This window comes from Crocodylus siamensis, chromosome 3 (genome assembly GCF_052110815.1).
Source record: "Crocodylus siamensis isolate JL-2025a chromosome 3, ASM5211081v1, whole genome shotgun sequence".
NCBI lineage: Eukaryota > Metazoa > Chordata > Crocodylia > Crocodylidae > Crocodylus > Crocodylus siamensis.
In genome coordinates, this window is record NC_143397.1 from 157,901,422 (window position 1) to 157,928,595 (window position 27,174).

The 27,174-nt window shown below is 43.4% G+C and overlaps 1 protein-coding gene across 4 annotated transcripts in view; it reads left to right on the top strand.

Annotated features, from left to right (window-relative positions):
* Positions 1-6,502: 6,502 nt before the first annotated feature.
* RTTN (rotatin) overlaps positions 6,503-27,174 on the top strand; it is a 154,887-nt gene continuing 134,215 nt past the window's right edge. For 2 of the 4 annotated variants that reach the window (XR_016441379.1, XM_090039589.1), the window contains exons 1-9: positions 6,503-6,648; positions 7,567-7,754; positions 8,872-9,070; positions 12,365-12,454; positions 14,927-15,017; positions 18,906-19,020; positions 19,588-19,738; positions 23,648-23,813; positions 25,752-25,933. Coding sequence is in view for 3 of the 4 variants with exons in the window: in XM_090039589.1 (XP_089895715.1) it covers positions 6,618-6,648; positions 7,567-7,754; positions 8,872-9,070; positions 12,365-12,454; positions 14,927-15,017; positions 18,906-19,020; positions 19,588-19,738; positions 23,648-23,813; positions 25,752-25,933 (1,213 nt within the window). In the remaining variant the exon portion in view is untranslated. The remainder of the gene's footprint in view (positions 6,649-7,566; positions 7,755-8,871; positions 9,071-12,364; positions 12,455-14,926; positions 15,018-18,905; positions 19,021-19,587; positions 19,739-23,647; positions 23,814-25,751; positions 25,934-27,174) is intronic. The other 2 variants (XM_090039590.1, XM_090039592.1) reach the window with 2 other exon arrangements.

Here is a 27,174-nt window from a genome sequence, read left to right on the forward strand (position 1 = left end):
TGTGGGGGCCAAACCCCTTGTGTGGGAGCCACCGCCTTGTGGGAGGGCAGCAAAATAGGTATTCATGAAACCTGTATTTAGAGTTTACTTTATTATTATGATAAGAGACTTGCTTTAACACTGTAGATATACCAATAAAACATTATCCAACTGATCACTGTCTCTGTCTCACTCTCTCTCTTTATAGTGGTCTTTTGCTTTACTTGTGGAGGAACATGGATTTGTGGGTATTTTAGAGAGTGACTTTGGGATTTTTTTTAATCAGGGATTTTCCATTTTTCCAATAGGGAATACCAGAATTCCTGCTAGGGAGGCCAGTGGCAGGACTCTGCCTGTTCAGAGCTGGCACCTTGGACCCATCTGACTGTGGCTGACCTCCTGGCCAAATGGGGTCTGGAGGACATGCTTTGACAGTTCAAAGCAGGCCACCACACCCAGAACATCTTCTGGGTGATAGCTGCTCAGATGGCTAGGCAGGGGGCACAAATGGCAGTAGGGCTGCACAAAGGCCAACTCTGCAACGACACTCCACTGGCAGCTGGCCCAGAGGGGCAGATGCCTCTATTGGCTCTGCAGTCCCCATCTGAGTCTGGCAGGTGCACATCAGGTCACAGCCAGGCAGCAGCCCCCACTGCCAGATTGTTGCAGTGGGTAGAGGGTACAGGGAACTCTCAGGACTGCTTCAGCAGTCCAGCTGGCACAAGGGGTAGTGTCCCCAGGTACCAATTGGCTGGGCCCCAGAAGCTCCTGAGAGCTAGCAGCCCTGAGCTACTTGCCAGGGTGGCTTTTTGTACTGATGGGACCAGGACAGGGCAGCTTTTTATACGGCTGGGGACAGCACAGGTGCTGGCCCCAGGCTCTAGCTCCCCCTGGCCAAAGAACCAGGAGGAGTCAGGCAGGGTTATTTTGCCCCAAGTGGCACAAATTTGCTTCACACCAAAGTGCATGCCCAAGCACGTGCGCTGAAACAAAAAGCCCTGGCTTATTTTTGCATTGCTTCTATTAGAGCTGCTGCAAGCACACGTGCTTGCATGTGTGAACACATCCAATGTGGCCATGCCAGGACACCTTTCCTTGATCAGGCTAGAGAACAGAGGGGCGAGGACAGGCCTGTTTCCTGGAACAGACAGCTCAGCCCAGCCCAGGGCTGCAGGACACGCTGGAGGACTCTGGTTTAACTTAAACGAGGAAGGGGTCTGGGACAGAAGTTCCATAAACTGTTTTGACTCAAATCAGTGAAGTCTGATACTATATTCAATCAGGTTTATCTTAAGCCAGTTTTGGCCATTTTGAAAAGGGTTTATGTGCACTGAATTTATGTTCTGTTACAGGTTTATTCCAGTTTCTGATCACTTAAATCAGTTTATGTGTAATTTCTGTCCCTAGACATGAAGTTTTTTACTGGACATGTGGGTAGTTAAAGAACTGCTTGATTGTATCCTGTGTTATTGTAGAATGATAGGAAAATGTGCATTTTGGAGACTGAAAGACAGATAATAACAGCTTAATGTGGAGTTTGGAGGCTAAAATATCAGCCTTGTGTTTTGGACAGCCACTGTGGGAGCAAAGAGACAATCTTGCAGATGGGTAGAGGGAGGAGGTGGGACAGCTTGCTTAATGCTGAGGAACCAGAGAGAAGGCCAGTATGACATTGCAAATACTCATGGGTGCAGACATAGGGAATGTTCTGAGCTCCTACTTTGTCGATAAGGGCTAAGTATGAACAATTTATGTTTTGTGTCAGGCAATATGATTACTACATAGAAATATAAGGCTGAAAGGGATGTCAAGAGGCCATCTAGTCTAACCTCTGCTCAGAGCAGGATCATCCCAGTCTAAACCATTCCTCCAATGCTTCACTGTCCTCATAGTAAGAAAGTTCTTCCTAATGTCCAACCTAAGTTTCCCTGCTGTAGTTTTCAGAATCTTCCTCCTTGTCTTGTTCCTTGCTACCACAGAGAACAGTGTATCACCATACTCTGAAAAAACAGTCTTTGGGTATTTGAAGACTGTTATCAAATCTCCCTTTATTTTCTTCTTCAGACAAAATAATCCAGTTTTTCCAAGCTTTTCTTGTATGTTACATTTCATAACCCCCTGCAATCTTTCTAATTTGCCCATTAATAACTTTCTCCTTCTTCAATCTTTCTGCAATGCCCAGAACTAGACACATTACTCTAGGTGAAGCCGCAATAGTGCTGAATTCAGTGGAGGAAAGCTTCTCTTGACTTGTAACAACCCTGTTAATACAACCCAGAATGCTATTAGCCTTTTTTTGCAACAAGAGTACATCGCTGACTGATTTTCAACGTATGTTCCCCTATAAACCCCAAGATCCTTCCTTTTCTGCAGTACTGCAGCCTAGCCAGTCATTCCTCAATTTGTGTTCTGCATTTGATTGTTCCATCCTAAGTGCATGACTTGGCACTAATCCTTAATTAATTTAATTTGATTTCAGACAACTTTTCCAGTTTAACAAGGTCATTCTCCTCTGTGTACAGTGATATAACCACTGTTTCATGTAAGGACTGAGCAATAAAAAATAATGAACAAAAATAACACTGTACATAGTTAAAAACTTTAAAATCAAGGGGTTTTAAGTAGACAAGTTTGGATTTTCCAGGTCATTAATTTGTGTCTTGAGGGCAGAGGGGTCATAACCATTCTCTGAATCTTGGGCAGTGAGATTTTGATAGAACAGCCTGTCCCTTATGCAAAAGGGAGGTAAAGAATACCAATGTCCATTGTTCTCTTTAATGTGTTATGTCATGGAATATTGAGAGAAGGACCTTTTCCTGGGTTGCTGTAATGAAAATACAGAAATATCAGAAGCAGAGGGCTGCAAGACAGAGGCATCATATTCATTAAATCACCTCTTGAGCTTCTTTTTCTCCAATGCAGTGTAGACAGACATTCAGTCGATGCTGGCATCCTTGTTCTATGATGTGTCAGCTATGGAGAATGAGAGAGAAGAAAGGACAACCACTTGGGCTACATCCAGATGTTGTCTTGACAAGCAAGACCAATGCTCGGGGTCCGCAATATCGGTTTATTAGACAGGGGTGCAACTACACAAACACAGAAGCATAAAACAAATACAAAAACTAAAAATAGGTACAAGAAACTGTTGATTCCCCCACACAAACACACACTCATACACTTACACGCACACATATAAAGGTAACTGTGGGTGATCTGTATCCAGGTGCCACAGGCTGATGGGTGGGCAGTGATATACCTGTGCCCTGCCTTTGCCCCTCACTCTTAAGCCCCTGTTACCAAGCCCTGCCAGTGCCAACTAAAGACTCACAGCCCCCGCCCCCAGCTCTGTTGGTGCCCCTCACTTCTGACCTGCAGCCTTGCCCCCTCCAGCGCTGATGGTGCCCCTTACTCCCGACCCAGACCCCTGCCAGTGCCCCTCATTCCTGACTCACAGTCAACTGTCCACCCCAGCCCTGCTGCCCATGCAGCTCTGCGCATACACACACATTTGCCGGAGCCCGTGCGCAAAGGACGTCGCCCCTGACAGCCAATCACCCTGCCCGTTGCTCCCAGGCCCAAGCATCCAAGCTGCTTGTGCCTGGGAAAAGCAGAGGCAGAGCAAAAACCCAGACATTTGCTCGCATTTTAAAAACCCGCCTGGACATGAGGACAGGGGGCCAAAAACAGGACATACAGTCCGGGAAAACTTGAACGTATGGTAACCCTACCCCTACCCCACTTGAGGTAACCTGCCGTGTTCCAGAGGGTATGTGGCATGGGATAACTTGCAGCAGCACAAGGTGTCCTGCTGTTAGATGTCCCTGGGGAACCAATAGTCTGTGCTTATCTGGATGCAGCTTTATTGTTCAAATAGTAGCCACCTCATTAATGTTGGTAACATAAAATGTTGTCTTTTCCTCAGTTTGAAATTCTCCAGAGGACTTTCCCAGCCTTGGGTTAAGGGTAATATATATATACATGGTAAGATGTATTTCACAATTTGTGTAAAACCTGTGTCCCATTTTTGTAGAACCCAATTTTTGTGGGCAGAAGTATGGCAGTCAGTCACGTGGGTTACTGTGGCAATCGAGAAAAGGCCTAAATAATGCCAAAACACTAGGAGGCTAGCTACAGTTTGCAGCAGCTTGGTAATTGCTTGTGCTTGTCTATGGACTGCCAGTGAGTGGTTGTTGAAAGGGTGACCAGACTTATAACTGCAGATTATTTTCACTCTGTAGGATAGTACTCCAAGGAGTATCCTTGTAAGGTAGAGGCTTCTGTTCAAAAAGTGAATGGCAAACTGGGAAGTTATGTGATTCTCCTGTTTTCACGGAAATAACTATATTTAATTCACATGCATTACTTTTTTTTCAGTGCAAATCCATGGGTGGATGCTAATTTTCTAATAAGCAGTCTTGTTGACTTGTCATTGTCTATTTTATTAAGATTACTTCCCCCTTACCTCCTCTTCCTTTAACACTGGGCTTTGAGAATCACGTTACCCTCCAGGAATCTGTGCTGTTACAAGGTTTCTACCTCTTCCCATAGTGGGGGAAAAAAGCTTGCACAGGTGCATGGGTGTTGAAAAGGGCAGGGGAACAGGGGGGAAAATGCAGCTGGTGTGGTGCATCATTATATGATTTTCTCCAGTTAAACAGAACCAAAAGCTTGTCTAAATATGCTAGGGGCCTAGCACTGTATCATCGATTTTGGGATCCAAGAAGAAACAAAGAGAGATACCTTTCCTGAAAGGTACACTCATTTGCTAAACAACATTGGCGGCATCCAGATGAGCGCGGATGTGTGGTATGTGGTGCCACACACCTCACAAGCAGGTGTTCCCTGTGCTGCTACCAGAGATCCCAGGTTAAAAAAAACTCATGCTGAAAAAATGGGGTGGCGTATATGCCACCCAAAACCGGGGCCTAACCTACCAGAGCCAAGCTCCAGCTGCCAGCCAGGCTCCCAGCTACAAGAGTGTCATGGCTGCAGCTCTCTGAGGCCTTCAGGTAAGGCTGCTGGGCTCAGCATAGTTGCAAATCATAGTCTCTGATTCTGAAAAGAAAACCTAACCCTTCTTGAGTGCTGCACATGTGCATCCAGGATTTCCCTGCCAGCTGTTTCTTCATATGACCAGACCCAAGTTAAGGTTTTGAGCTAGAACTAGAAGCAGCCTGAAGGGCTGTGAAGCAGGAGAGAGACTTTCCTAGGGGTAACTGGAGTAGCGTTGCCAGGTCTTAAATATGATCATATTTGCTGAAAAACTACCATGCACTGAAAACATATGCAAATAGGTATGCAAACAAGTCTTTTTCTTGTTTACTTTATATTGTTCACTGTACATCTCCAGGGAGTGTGTGAGAACTAGGTCAGCAAAGCTGAAAAATTTCTTATTAATAAAGTATGGAGGCAAGCCTGGAAGTCAAAGGGAAGTTCTTGTGGGCTAAGATCAAGTACAGTTGCTGCACTGGTCTGTTAATCTGACTGAGGTGGACTTGAAAGGCACTGTGAAGTGGAGCACCCCTGTCCAATGCACTGTAGGACGTGCTATGAGTCTGTACAAGCCCCCCAGGAGCCAGCTTCTGGTGGGAGGATCTTAGCTACATGCCTACTTTATGCAAATGATGACTCCTCCTTAGCTTGCTCCTGTGGCCACCCGGCTAAGGGCAAGGGAAACGCTGGAGCACCCGAACCCCAAGACCTCTGGGCTTGGGTCTGCACGAATGATGCCTGCCAATGGATTTGGGAGCATTTGAAGCTCCAGGCTTAGTGAACGATACTTGCTGATTGTAGCACCGCATACGGCGTGTGTGTGATTTTGTTCAGTCGAGAGGATTTGGAACTAATTTGGCTAATTTGACTTGGAACATTTCGCGCTTTTTATAAACATTTTTTCAAGCCTTTTTTTGGGTAAACGTTTTCACACACAAAAATAGTCCTATAGTCAATTAAGACTCCCCAAACAGAGACTCAGATGTTGCATCGATCAGCTGCCTCAAAAATGATCATACCTTCTGAACACTTTTACTATGATTGATCATTTCAACCCTTGGATGTATGATCATACAAGTACAATAATTATTGTACACCTGGCAACACTCAAGACAGCAGCCAAATTTGGGTGCAGCAAAAGCGGGTGGCGCAGCTGCAGCACTACACTCCCCTTCCCACCCCTCGGAAGAAGGGACACGAGCCAAAACCTTAGGAGAAAACATCGTTCGCCTCATTTTTGCGATTGCTTTATTTTGGGGGCCACAGGCTTCACCTTTCGCGGGAAGGTCAACCCCTGCTCAAGGGCCCGGCTCCAGCCTGGAGGAAAGAGGCGGGTCCCTGCTCCATTGTGACGCCACTCTGCCAGAAAGCTTCTCATACCCTCCTCCTGCGGGAAGCTCAGCGGCAAAGCACTTCCGGGGTCTACAGCTCCCACGGGGCTGTGCGGTTTGGACTACAGCTCCCACGGGGCTGTGCGCCTTGTATTACCGCCTCTCCGTGTCCCACTTGGCGGGGCGGCTTAGACTGCAGTTCCCAGCGTCCTTCGCGCGAGGCCCGCTACTTCTCAGCCCGGTCCGGCTGGGCGGAGCGCGCTGGGGGTGGGCTCGGCGCGGCGGTTGAATCGCGGGCGGGCGGCGCGGGGCATGGAGCTGTCTCCGCTCATCCGGAAGCTCGGTGAGGCCCGGGCCCAGGCTCCAGCACGGAGCCTGGTTATGGGGCAGGGAGGAGTGCTGGGGGTGGTGAATGCTGGGATACTGGGGTGCTGATGTTTTCGGTTAGCTTGGTGGGGACAGAATGAAATGGCCCCGACAGGAGCGAGGGAGGGGGCCCAGTGTTAGCCCTTGCGTGAAGTGGCCCAGCCTTGAGGTGCTGGGAGAGGGCTGGGAGCACCGTGTCAGGTGCATTCTTCTGTGGGTGCTCCTGTCTTAAGTGACCTGCCCAAGTTGTGTTCTTCTGGAGCTTAGGAAGAGGCAGGGAGGCTCCTCGTTACAATAAAGGCTTAATGGGAACAGCTAACCCCGACCCAAGATTGTCCACTGATCACTTCTCATGGATGACAGCACTCTTTAGTGATGGAATTCGCCCTTACGACTATATCCCACTTTTGGTGGTGGGGGGGTGGCACTTGATACACACTTAGTTACAAAAGGAACCAAAGCCAAGCAGAAATGCTGGTAAGCCATTCGTTTAGACCAAACTACGTCACAGGTCTGGTGTGCTCAGTGGAACTGAGGCACGGCCAGGTGGAATTTGACAGATGGTCTCGATTCCCATGGAGGAGACCACTAGATGTCTCCACTCAGAACAAATGAGCGGTACCTGCCCTAGCCTGGACAGTGCCTTGGACCTCTGGGTCTGATCTCCAGACTTCCCGGTGCGGGGAAAGAACAGGTATAGGTCTTGAAGCCTGGTGTCATAGTTCTGTCTCTGATGGTCTTTTATCTATTTGTCTCACAAAGTGCAACATGTAACTTCGCCCTGAGTTGCCCCATAAGAGCATTCAATGGAGCGGGACGGTAGGAGGGACCGTACTCAGATGGCTTAATCCATGGGTGCTCCTTTGTCTTGTTTTGTTTTTTGTTTGTTTTTAAGGTCATCCACTGGCTGAGATCAGAGAGAGAAGCCTGAAGAATATCTTGTGCAAATTAGATCACCAGCTGATTTTGTATGCTGACCTAGTTCAAGAAAAACTGCTGTTCCTACATCTACTGGAATGGTTCAATTTTCCTCTAGTCCCAATGAAAGAGGAGGTGTTAAACTTGCTGAGCAACTTGGTGAAGGTATAAAATCCTAGACAAGGGATCAGCTGCATTTTTGGACAGAGTGCCAAAAAAATCCACAACCTCAACTTGTAAGATGTTGATGTGCCTGGGCCTGTTGGTGGGGGAGCCATGAGGGGTCTGATCTTTGTTGTGGCAATATAGCCCTGGCCCCTTTCCCAAGGTGTGCATGCCACTCTGGCATACATGCTGGGGGTTGCCTACCCCTGTCCTAGACTGTATTTTAAATCTGTAGCCTGGGGATTGAAATTGTGCAAGGCACTTACTCAAAGTTAATGCAAGCAATTCTCATTAAGTGCAAAGAACAGGTCATTTGCAGTTAGGGCTGTGATAGTGGCACCCCTAAACCTGATGGGCTTCTGTCATTTTCAGGGCTTCCAGCAAGAACCCATTGCTTTCCGTTCACTATTGTTGGAGACAATTATCATTCAGTGAAACAATCCAATTATTTCAAAACTGTGAATGGGTCTGAAAGATCCTGTGGCTTGTACACTTCGCCAACATGCAAATAATTGATGTTTATTACAATACCAATTGGCAAAAAAAGAACAAATGGCACCTGGATCATATTACAAAATTGTACTGTAATCTGGAGTGATTTTAGTTGCTTTTAAATATTCATTTCTAATATTTGAATTAAATGAAACACATGCACATGCACACACACACGCAAGACACTCACTGCTTTTTAACTAGATCATAGAAGCATACCTAGGTAAGTGACTTGCCAGAGAACACATTGGTAGCTAGTGACAGGTGGAAAAAGGACTCTGGGAAACTGATTCCAAGTCCAGTGCCTTGTTTACTGACTCCTACTGCGTAGCTGAAAGTAGGTATAAATATGGTGAGCAACAAGAATGCAGTGGTTAAAATATCTGCTCTTGACTTGTGTTGTCACTTTGGCTACACTGCTGCTGAAAAGGGGACACATTTTCTAATATACTTGTCTCAAAGGAGGTAAGAAGACTTGCCTCTGAAGAACAGTCACAAGTAGTAATGACAGAATTGCAACTACAGGTCTCAGACTCTCCCAGACTTGTGCTTTGATCAGTAGACAGCTTGTTTATGTACAAACATTTCGGGCTTATGTTAACTGACAGCCCTGTTTCTAATTTAGCATCCATCTGCTATCCAGCAATTGATTGGAATTGGTGCAGTGGAGTTCTTCTCTCAACTCCGTCCTAATGTGGATTCAAATCTGCAGGCTGTAATTGATGGGATCCTGGATGGACTCTTTCGACTTCCTTCAGAAATTCCTTCCAGTTATCCAGAGGTGTCTTATCAAAATCAGCCCTTGCCTTCAGGAGAACAACCAGGTAATTTTATATCTTCAGGAAACTTGCTTGTCTTCAATTAAAACAAAAAACGAAGAGATTCCAGGTTGCAGAAAGCCTGTTTGATCAGAAAGAACGGGCAGTTATGCGTTAGTGAAGTTTAGTGAGTTGCATTCTGAGGGGGGGCTGTGCATGGAAAGAGAACCTAAACTTAGTGAAGTCACTCACTACTTTTTTAAAGATTTTCTAGGTTGAAAATCTCAATTTGATTTCATGTTTTCATTTGACATCTGTTGATGTTTAAGTGTGAATAATATATGTCGCTAGAAAACTAGCACTTACTTGTGTGATGAGGGAGGGATGTCAAAGGACTGGGCCTCTCTTGTAGATTTTGACTAGTCTGGTACTTTTTTACTGAACTGTGGTAGCATTGGCTTTTGATTTGTCGTGACAGTTAATCTAATAAAATACTGATGCTGTTCTAGGATGAGTATCATAAACTAAACAAAAGTATAGCTTGGCCTATTTTCTGTCAAGTTTTAGATAAATTTATGCTATAGTAAAGTATGTAAAGCATGAGCAAAGGTAGTGATAGTTTGATTGCTGTCAGACTTCTAAAGTCTTCAGTCTTTAGTTGTGATTATTGTTACATGCATTAGACACTGTGGCCATTTAAATTTCATTTAGTAGACTTACCTTCTTTCTCTCTTTTTTTTTTTTGTTCCCTCCTCCCTGCTGTTAATTTTCTGGGCACAATTCTTTCAGACAACAGGCTTTCTAATCAGTTGGACTCCCTTCCTGCTGATGGAATTGAGGAAAAGGGTTGGCATTTTGTAGCCTTTCTGGCCCTAGTACCCTCTGCATAGAGCATGCTTCTTGGAATTATACAGAAACCAATATTAGGGCACAGGCTGAGGTTACAGAATTTAATTTTTTAGACCCTGGACAGATTCTTATTTTCCTCAACTAGAAAATTTCTACTGGGCGCATCTACACAGTCATTAAAGTGCCCTCGATAATATGCATTGAATTCAGTACGTGGATAATGAGTTACTAAATCAAGATGCAGTAACTCGCACTACTGCATAGTAGCACTAGCACATGTGGTTTTTTTTTGTGCAGTAGCGTATTAGCATGGGTTTTGCCCGGCATACTACTGCACAGTGTTATTAGGCATCTGTGCAGTTAGTGTCTTGTGTAGATGCACCCACTGTGTCTTAAATACAGTGAACTTCCTCTTTTCCTTATTGTTAAACTATAATCAATCAAATAACTTTCCTTAAATGTCACAATGCCTATGTTTTACAATAATTGCTAGTTTTAATATAAAGTATATGTTGGGTTTGACCTAGGTTTTTTTATGTTATTAGTGCTATGATTTTCTCTTCTCAAAATAGTTAGGAGATTTTTAATTATAGAGAAAGTTTAAAATCAAGCTATTAACATAGGAACGGTTGGTGTAAATGATGTAGGTGACTGTTCTCTCAAGGATACATCAATGTAGTAAATGGTATAGTTCTACAAAATGGGTTCTAAAAAAAAAATCGCTGTATTTACTCAAATCCACAATGAAGTTTTTTTTCCCCCCATCAACATAGAAGAGGGGAAAAAAGGCCTTGTCTTGGATTTGAGTATTGGAACAGGGCAGGCAGCTGCTGTGGCTACTTCTACCTGACTGGGCTGGGGCCAGGGCTGCTGCTGCTGCTGTGTTTGCCCTGGAGCTGGAGCCAGAGCCCCCCAGAAGGCAAGTATTGGGTAGGTACTAGAAAGGAGATAGGTGGTGAGGGGGCATGTGGCATGGGAGTCAGGAATAGGTAAGGGCAGCAGGCACTGGGGACAGACCATGGCTTGGTGGGGTAAGAGGGGGAGAAGGCTGGCACTGGGGTTGCAGACAGCAGGGGGACGTGACAGGGGAACTGGTGAGTAAGAGGTAGGGAGACAGGCACTAGGAGGGAAAAAGGGGAGGAGGCAGGTAGCGGAGGTAAGGGCTGGGAGTCTAGCTACGTGTTAGGGTTGTAAATGTCAATTTAAAAAGCATCCATTTAACCTGTTGTTTTAATTACAGTAGTTAAACAATTAATTGGTATGGCACCCCCAGAGGGGGAGGTGGAGGGGAGGGAAGAGCGGGGACTAATACCTAATAGCTAGAGTCTGCAGACCTGGTGCAGCCTTTCTGTTGCTTGTTGTGAGCAGTCTGGGATCTGTGGTGAGTGGTCGGAGCCTGGCTACTCTTGACAAGTGGTGGGGAAGCTGCAAGCAGCTGCCCTGGAGTCTGGAACGTAGCTATAGGTACTAGTCCTCCCGCCTGCATGCCCTGCTGCCTCCTCTTCCCCAACTGCTTTTCCCACCACAGTGGTGGAGAGAGTGAATTTAAGATGACTTTCCAGTAATTTAATTCTTTTCATGGAAAATTTATAAATGTGATTTATATAATTATTGGGATATTGTCTTGAATTTGAAGTCATCTTGGATTTGAGGAATACAGTAATTATGACATTTACTAGGGCAGAGAGAGAGGTTAATTATGTGAAGCAGAAGCAGGGTAGATGTGCTTAAGCTTCTCTGATTGAGGCTAGATACAGACATCTGAAAAGCCTGAGGTGGAATCAGTCTGAGTTACAGTTTTCTGTAAGCAGCATAGTTTAGATTGGTAGCAAACAGAACTCATGTTCTCTCTTTGGAGAGGGTGGGGGTCAGGGCAAATTGTAAATTGGGTTCCACCATTTTTAAATCGGTCTGTGTGGGCCAAACTTTTATTCTGTTATGGGTATAGACTAGTTTTGTGCGCCAAACTTCTGTTATTAGTATAGACTGGTTTCCAATCACTTATACCAGTAAAAGTGTAATGTCTGTGCCTGTCCTCAGTGTATAAAATGCATGTTTGCTAGATTTTTATGGTTATGTAGTTTTTGTACATTTCATAAATGTAATATTACATGCTTCTTATCCATTGTTGAGCTGATTTGGTAACTTAAGTATACTAACCATAAAGTACCAATCTAAGTGGAAACTCGTACTTGCAACAAACAGATATTTTTTGGCTATATGAGTTGGGTAGGTGGAGAAATATTTATTTTCAGTTTTGGTTTTTCTTTTTTCTTCCATTACCTCCATGTATGGTCTGTTTTAATATATATGCAGAATACAAAACAGCAGAGAAATAGACTTTTAGAAAATACAAATTGGTAGAACTTGGAGGCAATGATCTCTCAAACTGCTTTTAACTCTACTGTGAAGATGGATTGGATTATTTGGTATTTTAGGAAATACAGAAAAATACAATATTTGCACTCAATGAAAATGTGGTCTCTTTTTTTTTTTTTTTTTTTTTTGTAGTTTTACCCCAAGAAGAAAAAATCACTGGGTATTTTCAACAAAACAGAAGCCATTTGCAACAGCTGGAAGTACCTGCCAAAAGATCAGCTGGTATGCATTGCTTTAGAATTGTTAGGTAATATGTCTGTAATCCGCAAGGCATTCTTAAATATTATTTCATATATGTTTTTACCCCATGGCATTATTAGACCATCTTTTCCCTACAAACAGTTTACAAATACTGGTGTCCTAGCAAGTCTAGATTACTTCACTCAGTTTAGAGCAGTAGTAATTAAAAAATTAATATTGTAATGGTTTGCTTGGGGAGGGAAATCCCTTGAATCCCATTTCATAAACAACTTAAATACCATTTTCTGTTAAGAAATTTAAATTGAAAATTGCAAAGTCTTTTCTGAAAATGGGATTTGGGGACTGAAATAAGATTGAGCATTATGCTGTTTATTCATAGTTTCATAGTTTTATAGTTTCTAGGGTGGGAAGGGACCTGAGCAGATCACCTAGTCCGACCCCCTGCCACAGCAGGAAAGAGTACTGGGGTCAAACAACCCCAGCAAGGTGTTCATCTAACCTCCTCTTAAAAACCCCCAGGGTAGGAGCCTGCACCACTTCTCTTGGAAATTGGTTCCAGATCCTAGCTGCCCTGGCCATGAAGTAGCGCCTCCTGATATCTAGCCTAAACCTACCCTCAGCCAGCTTGTGACCGTTATTCCTGGTCACTCCTGGCAGTGCTTGGGGGAACAGGGACTCCCCCAATGCCTGCTGATCCCACCTGATTAGTTTATAACAGGCCCCTAGATCCCCCCTCAGCCTTCTCTTTTGGAGGCTGAACAGGTTCAGGTCCCATAGCCTCTCCCCATAGGGCCTGCCCCGCTGCCCCGAACATGCAAGTGGCCCTCCTCTGGACCCTCTCCATGCTGTCTACATCCCTCTTGAAGTGCGGCGCCCAGAACTGGACGCAGTACTCCAACTGCGGCCTGAGCAGCATCACATAGAGGGGGAGGATCACCTCTTTGGACCTGCTCGAGATGCATCTGTGGATGCATGACAAGGTACGGTTGGCCTTCCTGACTGCCTCTCCACACTGCTGGCCCATGTTCATCTTGGAATCAATGACGACTCCAAGATCCTTTTCCGCCTCTGAGCTGACAAGAGAGGAGTTCCCCAACCTGTAGGTATGGTGCTTGTTGTTCCTCCCCAGGTACATCACTTTGCACTTGTCTGTGTTGAATCCCATCCTATTATCATCCGCCCACCCTTGTAACCTGTCTAGGTCCGATTGAAGCCTGTTGCTTCCTTCTAGTGTGCCCACATCCCCCAACATCTTGGTGTCATCAGCAAATTTGAACAGGGTGCTTTTTACCCCCTCGTCCAAGTCACTGATGAAGATGTTGACCAGTGCGGGCCTGAGGACCGAGCCCTGTGGAGCCCCACTGCCCACGTCCTTCCAGGTTGAGAAGGACCCATCCACTACCACCCTCTGGGTGCGGCCCTCCAGCCAGTTGGCGACCCATTTGACTGTGTGGGTGTCGACACCACAGTCCCCCAGTTTCTTAATGAGAACGGGGTGAGAGACAGTGTCGAAAGCCTTCCGGAAGTCCAGGAAGACTATGTCCACTGCTACCCCCACGTCTAATGATCTGGTGATCTGTAAAAGGCCACCAGGTTGGTCTGACAGGACCTGCCACTGATGAACCCATGTTGGTTGCCCCTAAGCATGCAGTCCCCTGCTGGCCCCTCCTGGATGTGTGCCAGAATAATTCTCTCAAACAGCTTGCCTAGGATTGAGGTAAGACTAATTGGCCTATAGTTTCCCCGGTCCTCCTTCTTCCCTTTTCATCTGGTAGTGCCGCAAGACGGTAAGAGGTTTAAATATGGAAGCATAGCAGAAATTCTACTTTGACAGCATTTCTTCTATTAACCATCTAGGATGGTTAGGATGTTGAAAAAGAGTCCATAATGTAATGAAAAATTCAGTGTCTACCTTTTTTTAAATGCTACCTCCAATATTATGACAAGATGAAAATCAAATTTTACAAGTTAAACTTGAATTTTTCATACTTCTACTAGCAGATCACACTTTAACAAGTTATTAGCCTTCATTGGGAATGCAACACTAACTGAAAAATTAATTTAAAGATAGCTTTACAATTCTGATAAGATGGCACCAGCTGAATTAAAAAAATAATTTGTGTATTTTCTCCTCAGAATTTTAATGTATTGGAATGTACTTGCTTTGGCAGAAGAGCAAGATTATAGGTTGATGGTAGGTGATTAGTGTAGACTGGAAGCAAAGGAAATACTGCTTCACTAATGCTGTGCCATTTTACTAAAATATTTTTTTTTTATTCCTGAACTACTGAAACTTGTTTTCCAATATGGATGGAGCCTAAATTTCTCTTGTTCTGCTAAAGTCTCATCAGCTGTCCAGATGGATAATCTTAAAACACATTTTATAATTAGATTCTATTTCAGTAATGAGGGAGATGCTGTAACATTAACTCTTATAAAGAAAAATACACTGCAGTTCTGTGCACCTTTCAGCTTTTACTATTTTTTTAACAGTAAATAAAGCAGTAAAGTGTTTGAAGTTTTCCACGTTTCCTTGGCTAACATTGACCACAACAGATAGGCATGTTCTCTCATCAAATGAAAGGTACAGTGATTGGAGATTTTATATTTTAATTTATGTTTGTGTGGGGGTTTTTTGGTTTGTAGCCATTCAAAGTTTCTGTTGGAGCAGTTAAAGAGCTTCAACAACTGCAACTACTGTGAATATTTTTTTATTTGAGTTTAGTAATTATGAAAGCTGTGCCAAAGACTGACAGAGCAGGTACAGTATTAGCTTCCCACTCTTCTCTCAACTCTATCCCAGACTGTTGCGTCTGAGTGACAAACTAGTGATTCAGTCTTTAGTGTGAATTGTGATGTCAGCCAACACAGTTAGTTGCTCAGTTTTGTGGTATGAACATTTCTTTATTACCGCTGGGAATGAGATTTTTACCTGACTTTGTATAGTCTATCAAATTCCTGTTAGTAACTTGGCTAAACATGAACTGGTGAATTGTAAGTAATGCATCTCATTATTAGTTCCTTATGCCAAGGGTGTCAGACAAAGTCCTTGGGCCACATCTGGCCTGCTGGGCTTCCAGAAGTTTGGGGGGGCATGGCCTGCTGCAGGATCTGGGACCCCTTGCCCTACCTCTGGAAGTGCAGTTGTGGCACACGGCATGCGGTGGCAGCCATTGCTGCTGCTTCCTCATGCTCTGGGTTGGATACAGCCTGCAAGATCCATGCTCTGGAGACAGCCCAAGGCACAGGGTCTTAGACAGTCCTGCCTTCAGCTGTCCAGTCTTCATTGTGGTATGAAAAGTTTTAATTCATTATATTGTCCCCTTTTTAGGCTGTAAATACTGATTAATTAAGGTATGGTTTAAACTCCCCTAAAATTATCAATTTTTAGCCAGTAACATGCATCTACTAGGGACTGGCCCCTGCTTGTGCTCATTTGTTTTCTAGGTGGCAGCAGCGAGCTAGAAAAGCCCTTTGCCAGCTCATACCACCTGTAGCTTTACAGGGCTGTATGGGGCTTACTACTGCTGCTGATGCCTGCAGCCGGCTCTGGCACCTGGGCAGCTGCATGCCACTGGCAGGAACTGGTTGGGAAAGCCCCTTGTCTGCTGCTGTCAGTGGCATATGGCTGCTTGGGGGCTAGGGCTGAAAATAGCTTCACTGGGGTGCGTAGAGCCATGGTCCAGCTCTTTTCCGCTAGCAGATGCACACGTGTCTCAGGACAGATGGCAGGGAAGAAGTGAGGAGCCCAACCCTTCTTACGGCAGCACAGCCCTGGCCACTTCCCTGTAGTCCACCCCAGGTGTGTTTGTGCCTGCCACTGGCAACGAGCTAGGCTGGAGCTCCATGCATGGCAGGCAGAGTGATGGGGATCCAGCATCAGATCCTGTCACACCTTATTCCCAGTGCAGGGGAAGCCTGGAGTCACAGTCCTGGGCTTCTGTACTGGCAAGTAGCAAGCTGCATGTGACTGATGGGTCTCCTGGCCATAGTTGTGTATCTTGTGCCCCTGTGTCTGAGAGCCCCATCAGCTGACAGGGTTCCTAGCTACCCTGCTGGTTTGCCCTCAGTGGCTAGGAGTCGCAGCCTGGTTACATGCTCATTTAATGACAAGATTTCATAGATTTCATAGACATTAGGGCTGGAAGGGACCTCGGGAGATCATTGAGTCCAGCCCCCTGCCCAAAGGGCAGGAAGTCAGCTGGGGTCATAGGATCCCAGCAAGATAAGCATCCAATTTACTCTTGAAGGTGTTCAATGTAGGTGCTTGAACCACCTCCGCTGGCAGACTGTTCCAGACCTTGGGGGCTCAGACAGTAAGGAAATTCTTCCTTATGTCCAGCCAGAAACGGTCTGGCAGGAGTTTGTGACCGTTCGACCTCGTCATCCCTTGGGGCGCTCTGGTGAACAAACATTCCCCCAGATCCTGGTGGTCACCCCTGATAAACTTATAGGTGGCCATCAGATCACCCCTGAGCCTACGCTTTTCCAGGCTAAAGAGTCCCATGTCTCTCGGCCTATCATCGTAAGATCTGTTTTCCTGACCTCTGATCATGCGCATGGCTCTCCTCTGGACTCTCTCAAGCTTCTCCACATCCTTTTTGAATTGTGGAGCCCAAAACTGGACGCAGTACTCCAGCTGCGGCCTCACCAAGGCCGGGTACAAGGGGAGAATGACTTCCCATGATTTGCTTGAGAAGCATCTATGGATGCAAGCCAGCGTTTTGGTCGCTTTACTAGCCGCAGCATCGCATTGCAGGCTCATGTTCATCTTGTGGTCAATGATGGCCCCCAAGTCTCTTTCTTCTGTAGTGCTATCCAACGTAGCACTGCTGAGCCTATAAGGATGCTGCAGGTTTTTCCTCCCAGGGTGGAGAACCTTGCATTTTTCAGTGTTAAACACCATGAGGTTCTCATCTGCCCATTTGCTGAGCTTGTCCAGGTCAGCCTGGATCACCCGCCTATCTTCTGGCATGGATGCTTTGCCCCAAAGTTTGGTGACATCGGCGAACTTGGCCAGTCCACTCCTGATTCCAATGGCCACATCATTAATGAAGATGTTGAACAGGATGGGTCCCAGGACAGAGCCTTGAGGGACCCCACTGGTCACAGGGCACCACGATGAGTGACTGCCATCAATTACAGCTCCCTGGGTCCGACCACGGAGCCAGTTTCCCAGCCAGCGGATCGTGGTGGAGCCAAGGCCACAACTGGGCAGTTTGGCCAAGAGGTGATCATGGGATACCAGATCAAAGGCTTTTTTGAAGTCAAGATATATGACATCAATCTCTTCTCCCTTGTCCAGGTGATAGGTCACCTGGTCATAGAAGGAAATGAGATTGGTCAAACAAGACCTACCCGCAACAAACCCGTGCTGGCTATCCCTTGGAATGTTAGCCTGGGCCAGTCCATCAAGGATGGCCTGCTTAATAAACTTTTCTAGGATCTTCCCCAGGATAGAAGTCAGGCTAATGGGCCTGTAGTTAGCTGGATTCACTCTCCTCCCTTTCTTGAAGATCGGCACCACATTGGCCTTCTTCCAGTCTTCGGGCACTACACCAGAGCACCAGGAGTTTTCAAAGATCCGTGCCAGGGGCTGGGCTATGATGCTCGCCAGCTCCTTGAGTACCCTGGGGTGCAGATTGTCAGGGCCAGCTGACTTGAAGGTATCCAGCTTCTCAAGGTGTTCCTTCACGAGGTCAGCATTTATGGAGGGTAGGGGATCCCCATCACCTGGATCTCCCTGTCCCATAGCAGGCATGGGCGTCCCATGGGACTGATGAAAGACTGACGCAAAGTACCTATTTAATAGGTTGGCTTTTTCCTGGGCGTCAGTTGTCAGTTGCCCCATCTGGTTTAGCAGGGGTCCAACGTTGCCCTTGCTTTTCCTCCGGCTCCCTGCATATCTGAAAAAGGACTTTTTGTTGTCCTTGATGCTTGAAGCTAGTTGGAGTTCAGTTGCAGCCTTGGCTTTTCTGGTTTGCTCCCTGTAGGACCGGACCAGTGCAGAATAATTCTCCTTGGAGGTGAATCCCGTCCTCCATCCTTTGTAGGCTTTGAACCAGCCACAAAGTTATTGCACAGAAAGTGTCTTGTAACTTTTGTGAATTATTCCTTTTTATCACTCCATTATTTACATTAAGGTGTCACTTGGTAACAATTTAAGAGGTAATTAACTGGTTAATCATGTCTTAAGTGCAATGTGTGCCGGGGGTCGTAGATTAATTTCTTCTCCAGAAACCCATTTTCAGGTGTGGTGTGACAACAGTGGAGTTTATTTTAGTGTAACATTGTTTCTCTTTTTGTCCACAAAAGTAGCTCTTGTGGGAAAGAACCCTTCTTTGGGAATAAGTGGCAGTAGTGCAGTTGCAGAAATTCTTCAGTTCAGATTTGAGTGCAGGTTTGTGTATACAGACTTGCAATGTTCTAGTGTTTTTCTTTCTTTTTACTGAATTTCAACTTTAACTTTTAGCTCTTTGAGAAGCAGTAACCACAATTTAATTTGGAGTACATGTGAGCTTCTTCAGGATGTTATTATGCAAGATTTCCCTGCTGAGATCTTTCTTCAGAGACCAAAGATTGTTCAGGTTAGAGCTACTATCAATTAAAACCCTATCAGATTGTAAAATGATTTTTCTGTAAATTATCCTGCTTAACAACTGTGCATTTCTTCATACAGGGGTGTCTAAAACTATCATATTAAAAAAGGAAATTGTTATATGGAGCATTTGAGAGTAGATTTGCATTTTAATTTTATTGTAATTACCTGTTTAAATACTGGCAACACACAATGCTATGAAGTGAAGGGTTTTGATTTGTTTTGGAGTTTTTTTGCAAATCCATTTGGCTGAAATGTGCTACATTTCAGTTCCCGTAATAGCTGCTCATAGGTTGTCAGTAGAGGGTTGTTTGAAAATGGTGTAAAGCAGCTCTTCTCTTGGGACTAACAATAGTTCCTTTGTTGAACAAAGAGTTCTTAACCATAATTCAATATGATCTGTAAACACTTGTTCAAAAGTCATTCTCTTTTTATGTACAGTTCAGAACTAACCATAGTATGCCAGTCCATGGGAGGTGTAATGACATCTAGGTTGATGACTGGATTGAACTGTTGAATTAGAGTGAACTGAACTGTTAACACTTTTGTTTTGTAGAGCCTTCTGTCTTTGCTAAAGTTAGCTTTTGGAAGAGATGGAAAACACCATTTAGCCTTGCGGGCTGTATCATGTCTGCAGCAGTTATGTATCTTTTTAAGAAACAGGCTCAACTTTCACAGAGATCCAAGTTTTTTCTCCAGTGAACAAGGTGCGTGTTTATAAATGTTGTTTGGAGACTGTGATGGAACTTCCTGACGATAATTCTTTGGTATGTTTGAAGATCTCATCCTGTAGGAACGTAAATCATAGATCATTGCATTGCTCAACAGAAGTGATGAAACTTGAATCTTTTTTGTAATCTGCATGTGTTGCACATTTAAATAAAATCATTTAGGGTTTAAAAAAATATTTGGGATTATTTCCTGTGGCCTCCCACTTTATAACCAGGTGCAGTAATTACCCTGAATCCAACTGTATAGGATTCAAGGAAATGGAATAGTAAAATGATCTTTTAAGAATAGCCTAATTGTCTCTTAAATATGGAAATGTCATCACTTTAAAGTCTGTTTTAGAAGTATTATGGAATAATATCCCATTAAATGTTTTCCTTCTGTTTGTCTCTATCTCTCCTTTTTATTTCATTTTTTTTCTTTCTTCTGTGAGCTTCTCCAGATAATGGCCCATGGAAGACTCGCAGGTTTAGTAGGCTCCATATTCAAATTCTACTCCTTGAAATTGATGGAACATCCTTAAGTTCCATTAAATTTAGAGAAGAAAACATGTAAAATTGGGAATTTAATGGATGAACAGCCATGGTGGTGTTTGCTAAGTTAGGTGTTCTGTATCTGTCCTCATTGCAAGGGCATATAATAATTATTATTTCAAAGAGCATTTACCGTTTCCTGTCTGTTTTCACCTACTCCTGTAAACTGCTCTTTGAAATTCTAAAACTGATCTCTGGTATTTCAAAGATAAAAAAGAAAAGTAGGGCAGTGACTAGCTAGGGAGGAACCACAGCTACTACATGCTTAGCTTTTCAAATACTTAGCTACAGCATGTGTGCTCACTTTGTGTGTCAGGGAGTTTTAGGAAGCATTTTTTTCCTACCCTCTACCTAATACTTGTTGTGTTTCTGGGGTATTGCTGCTGTGTTCCATCCACTACTAGGTTCCAAGAACAAAGTCTGAGCTACCAAGTTTTATTTTCCAAGTTACATTTGATATCCAGGTTTTAAGAAATTGAGATCCATTGACTTGCTCATGCAGAGCTGGGTTATTTTCTGACTTGGGTGTATGTAACTTGGAAGCAAGTGCTCCAGGAATTTCAACAGACAGGTTCTGTAATCGTGCAGCTGCATAACTAAAGTGCAAGCATGTTCTACTATGGCTGTCAAGAAAAAGGAAAGACCCTAGGTATGGTAGCGTATAAAAGGTTACATCTCAAAGTGAAACAATAGTAGTGCTTATTTGGATCCTTGTGGTGGGTGGGAGCAGAACTGGCTTTAGGGAAAATGGCACCTGTGGCAAGCTTGTATTTTGGTACCCCCCCCCCCCACTGCTAGTCATTGCTGCTACAGGGAGAGGCAGGTGGGCAGGAGTGCAGGACACAGTCCAGCAGGGAGGGAGAGCTGTATGGTGCACCAAGCAGGAACTGCTGCTGCTGTGCAGGAGCAAGGCAGGCAGACTAGAGCAGGTATTATCCCACCTGCACGTTCCTGGCCCAGCTTCTCCTAAGCAGCAGCTGGAGCTAGGGGGCAGGCTGGGCTGGGTATGGCTCCTCCTGTCAGAGGTGAGGAACAGTTGGGGTGGGCTGTGGCAGAGGGAGAGCACTGGTCTAAGCATGGGCTTCTTGTGTATGTGTGGAGCGCTTCCCTGATTATGGTGCCCTGGGGGTCTCCCACCTTGCTCATCCCTAAGGCCAGCTTCAGGCGGGAGACAACTGCAGAGTAAGGCTGTTGAGGCCTATGCTTTGCATGCCTTTTCTTTGTTCTGTTAAAATCAAATAGGAGATTGCAGCTGTTCAGTCAGGATCAGTGAGTTTTCTGGCCCCCCTGTCCAGTTTTTCCACAAATCTTTCATAGACCAGTTCCTGATTGCTAGGTCCAGTGGTCACATCCTGTACCACTATAGCTTCCCAGCGTCACCTGCCACTTACTCCTCGTGCATCTCCTGGGAGAAGTGTGAGGTTTCTTTGCATCCACTTTCACTGTTCTTTCTGTCTTGCTATGCAGCTGCTGCTTCTAAGCCCAGCTCATGCCATTTGCCAAGGTCTTTTCATAGGATTTTGAGCATCCTCCCTATTTGCTGAGAAGGAGATGTGGAGTGGGGAAGCAGTTGTTGGAAGTGGTTGTTTCTTGCCCAGCCTGTTCACTGGCTAGTCCCAAGAAAGGAGCTTATTTGTGTTCTTGGTCTATAGTTAGCTTCTGGTTTTTTTTTTTGAAACCATGCAAACCCAAGAAAGTTAGGAATCTTGTATTCCACAGAGGCTTGTTACTTGATATCCCATTGTTTCCATGTTTGGCATTGGCTATGCACACTCTAAAGGTATATTAATTACATTATTCACTTATTGCAAATATCCAGTGATGCAGAGTAAAAGTCATTATGAAATAAATTTGTCATTAAGCAGCAGCTTTTTTTTTAGAACTCAGTGGCTTCAATAGGCATGTAGTAGCTTCCCTGTAGAGTTATCAGAGTTCCTGCCTTAATACTTTTTATTGGTCATTTATGGTTTATAAATTGTATTGAAAGAAAGAGAATAAAGTGGGATTGATCATCACATAGCATAGGCAGCCTGTGTATGGCACATGGTGGATAAGGGAGGGGAAGGGGATCAGAGTGGCGCTCCGACAGAGTGTCAGGCTGACCTTGTGGCGCACCTGCCAAAAAGGTTGGCCAGCGCCTTGCATGCAGCTTGGCCTGTTAGTTACTCAAGCAACAATATGAAGTAGTAGTCATTCTGGAAAAGAACACTTTGAAAACTGCTATCACCTCAGTTTCACTGGGAAAATTAAAGAAGGTAGCCAGTTTCAGAGAAATTCAGAGAAGCTCTTTCAGTTTCTCACTTGTTTGAGGAATCATACCTATAACAAAGTGGGAATTGAAAGGTATGTTACAATAGGTATAATCTAGTTTGTTTAGGAAATAATAGTAGGGAATCTTCAAAAATGACTGAGCTATGTTTCCTCCAATTTGAAAGGAGAAGGTACTTTTATACTGGGAAACTTTTAAAAAAGACCCTAATGTTTTGGTGTTCAGAACTTCTGGAACAAAATGGGAATGCATAGATGATCTTAAATGTAGCCTGCATAAGGGCATTAACTTTTGATGTTTAGGTTTGGTTTTGGCCATTTTTATGACAAGTGTTAAACTGTTTAATAGCTATTGCAGAGAGAACAAAAGTTTTCAAATACTACTTCATTTCTTAAAACTAACATCTTGTCAGCATGGCTTAGTTTCAGTGATATGTGTGTCCCCTATTTATTTCCTGCACTTTAATCCACTGTATGGTTATCTTTTAACTGGTTATTTTCATAGATTTGTCATTATACTTAGTAGCTTAAACACATGTCTGTGTACCATCTCCACTGCTTTTTAATAATACTAACTTGATTGAATTTGTTCAGCATTGCCCAAGCATAATTAAGCTTGTGTCTTATTAGCTATTAAGACACATTGACTTAATATGCTTTACTATTTTACTCTGAATAAATTATGGATCAGTTAAATGCCTTATTGCATCTACAACTTGAATCAGCGCCTTGTCTGACCCGTGGATGACTTGAAATCTTGTTGCTAAACCAAGCATTTCTAGAATTTGAAAAGACGGCAAAATCTAGCAAAAAATGTTCTTGTGAGACTTCAAGAACCCCTGAAATATGGTTCAACCATTTCAGTGTTTGTGTGCAATGAACTTTCAGACCTTCTGAGATTCACACTGGTTATAACATTTGTGCTAACTGGCCTGTGTTTTAGTCATTAATTTGACTACCTTAGTTTAATTAATAGTTTAATTATTTTGCCATATCTTAACGACATTGTACTTTGCATAATTCTACTGATAGTTTTGTACAATAGAGAGGTGCATGAAACTTATTTTTCTATTTTTGTTGTGTAAGGTACAGCTTCCCAAAATTCCTCTGTGTCTTATTGCCGTGAAGCAAGAGGACCCCCTCATTCCCAGAATCCATCCCCTGGAAGTAGTAGCCCTCGACCATCTGTGATTGGACGTACAGGTCAGCGTCCTAGAGGCGATGGCCAGGATTGGGATAGAGCATCTTCCAGGTGAACAAAATGGGAAGTGAATAGGAAGGCTTTTTTAAATGTACAATGTGCTGCTTTTCAGATAAAATTCAATCTATCAGGAGAACATGCAAGTGAAACTAGTTTGTTTAGAGTTAGGATCCCTTTTCTAAGGGAAAAGTAACTAAAAGAAACGAAGGACTGGAACTCAGCTTTTAACTGGCATTACAATTTTATGAAGTCCTTTTGATCTCTTGCATTCTGCCCGTAAAGAAAAAACAGAGTTTGTGTATTAGGAATGAACTAATAATACTTTCAAAAAGATTATAACCAGTAGGATTTATGTTGATTTACTTTGAAATAATTATTTCTTCCACTATTTAACCAACAAATACAGATACCAGGATTCTTTATTTCCCTTCAATACTCGATGACACAGAGAAAGCATAAAATAAGTCAATGCATCATAATGGGTAGTTGTGGCTATACAGTGCAAACACTTTCCTAAACTTTCTGACCACAAATTGTCAAGTGCGTAGGGTCTAGCCACACAACTATTACTGATTCACTTGGATTGTCTTAACAAGTAAAAGGTAGTCAGGGGAGGGGGATATTCATCTAGATATAACAGACTTTGTAACCACTCTGCAAGTGTCATTGTCCTTTATTAGGTCATTATTTGAGAATTTAAAAAATTCTTGTGAATTCTTATCTAGCCAGTAGAAATGGCTTTTAGAGTCTTATTGCATATGGGTTTAATGATCCACTAACTATTAAGTATTATAATAGGCTCTGACATTATAGATTAGAGAAGCTCAGGTTATTAATTTTAAATGTGTGTCTTAAGAGAGCCATTATGTAAAAAGCTATTTAAATCCATCTTAACTCTACATTCAGTTTTTATTAAGGATTTATATAATACTGTAAATGAGCCTCATTCATTACATAACATAGAATTAGATCCTTCCCCTGCTCCAGAGGCATAGCAAGTTGGAGGTGCAAGACAGGGGAGGGGAATTATTCTGACAACTAGTGGGGTATGGTGGCAGGGTGGGAGAAGTGGAGTCTTACCTGCTCCAGCTCTCTGCACACTGGCAGCAGCTGCTATTTGTTGTGACTCCTACTGCAGCAGCATGGGCTTGGGCTGCTTCAGCTAAGGAACAGGTTTGGTGCACACCTGCTGCAGCAGGTCCATGGTACAGATTCCCCAGGAGTCTCTCTTCTAGTGCCCTGTTTTCTCCTCTTCCCCTCCCACCTCTTGATGATCTGTTGTGTATGGGGCTGTAAAGATTCTCTGGGAGGTGGTGGCGAATGCGATTCTACCTGGTTCATTTACCATTCTTCCCCCCTCCCTTGTGGCAAAGGCAGCTGTGGGGAGAAGGAGTCATTGTGGCAGACCTGGCCCATGAAGAGCCCTGGAGGGAGTCCCAGTCTGTCTCATGGGGCTGAATAAGTTTGACATCTGGACCACAGTGCTGTTCTTGGGCTGGATCTGGACCCACATCTGGCAGTGGGGTGAACGGTGGTAGCATTAAATGCAGAAATTAATTCAACTGTTGCTCATCTAGGATCTTCTAAAAAGCTTAACAGTAAAAAAACATACTATTGATAAATATCCTTGATTGTTTTTAAAGATGACTTTAAAAGGGAGGAAAAATAATTGGTCCCTATTTTTCCACATTGTATAGACTAGCTTATGTGGCTCTTAGGATTCTTCTTGTTTTTACATTTTAAAAAAGAAAATTTGAGGAGCAGCATGTTTGACGTACTTGATGTTTCCAAGATTAAAAGTCACTCCCTCTATCTTCGGGGGGGGGGAAGGAGGAAAGGAAGGCTTTCTTTATAAACCAAAGGTAGGTAAGTGGATTTTATTCCATTTTTCACCTCTGGGTCATTATTGTTGTTTGTTTTTTTATTATTATTAAAAAATAGTTAAGTTTGTCTTCTAAGGCAGTGCTTAGTCCTGCTTTTGTTTTGCAGTGAAAGCAGTACTCCGGCTCCTGCAAATTCCAGAATATCTCTGCAGTCACCACTGGATATAGGACAAAATGACCTGCCAGAGGTGGAAAATGAGGACTCTTTGGAATTACAGATGCAACAGCTCAGCCTTCCTCAGTTTTGTGCGTCCATCCTGGAATATGCTGTACCTCTTTTAAGAACAGGTGAATGGGTGTGGAGTGCTGCATTAAATTAGGATGTCTGCAGGCATAAAATACTTTTCATTGATTTTCTTATCTAACACATTTTGGCAAGATGCTTTCTGTTTTTAGTACAATACAATACAATCATTTATTTTGAATTACAAGGCACTCAGTAAAGAACATATATTAACTTCAGCATTATATAATATCTACAATAAATAACTAGGATGAGGAGGCATACCAAAACATAGGAATTGTAACCTGGTGGTTTTGTTGTGAAAGATTTTGTTCATGCCCTATAGATTCTGAATCTGGCTATTTTGCCCTAGGAAAAGGTTCTGGGGGAAGGGTTGAGGGGAAAGTTAGAATTCAGTGGAAAGAAACCTGATGCAATTAGGAAGAGGGAGAGAGAAAACAGAAGAATGGAATGCGAATGAAAGAGAAGAGAAAATCATGGGCTTAAATGAGACATAGTGGGGAATATGGATGTGTAGCTGGAAACTAAAGGACTCCTAAGTAAAACTTTGCTTCTTTTTACTCCTGGTATGAGCCTGGGGCATTCTTCTTGTAAATCAAAAGTTTTTCTGTAATTAAATAATTTGATTTAATATATGGATTTATTTGGGGGCTATGGTTCTGTGAATGTGTGTGTTACATAAGTGTCTTTAGTTTAAGGAGGCTCAAAAGGTATGTTTAATATAGTATACACTGTTTCTTAAGTATAGCATGCTTAATATTTAAGCATAAGTTTTGAGAGAACCGGGGAAAAATGTACGTACAGTAAAGAAAAGCTTGTCTACTAAAGGAGTACAATGTTTCCAATTTACTGTTATTCTCAAATTGTCTACCTCTGTGAACAAATATAGTAGAAAAATACCACATCAAGGTTCAATAGAACCTTTTCAATAATGGTAAACTCAGAATCGTTGGGAATTTTTCTTTTCTATTTCTGGTTCAAAGGTTCTGAATTCTTAAAAAGACTAACAGATTCATTTTGAAATATATAATATGCTCCTTGATTCTTTCTCATTTTTGTAGACCTAAAATCTTGTTGATTTATACAAATGATTTAATTACAGGAAAGATCCTTTCTTTTCAGACATGGAAGTCCTTTTCCTATAACAAAGCATCCAATTCCTCTTTTAAAATATGATTACTCAAAATACATAGGTATAAAAATGGTAATTTATTCAAATCCCTTTTCATTAGAATTGGAAACAAATATTTATGTAAAATGTGAATTGAATTAGGGATAATTCTTC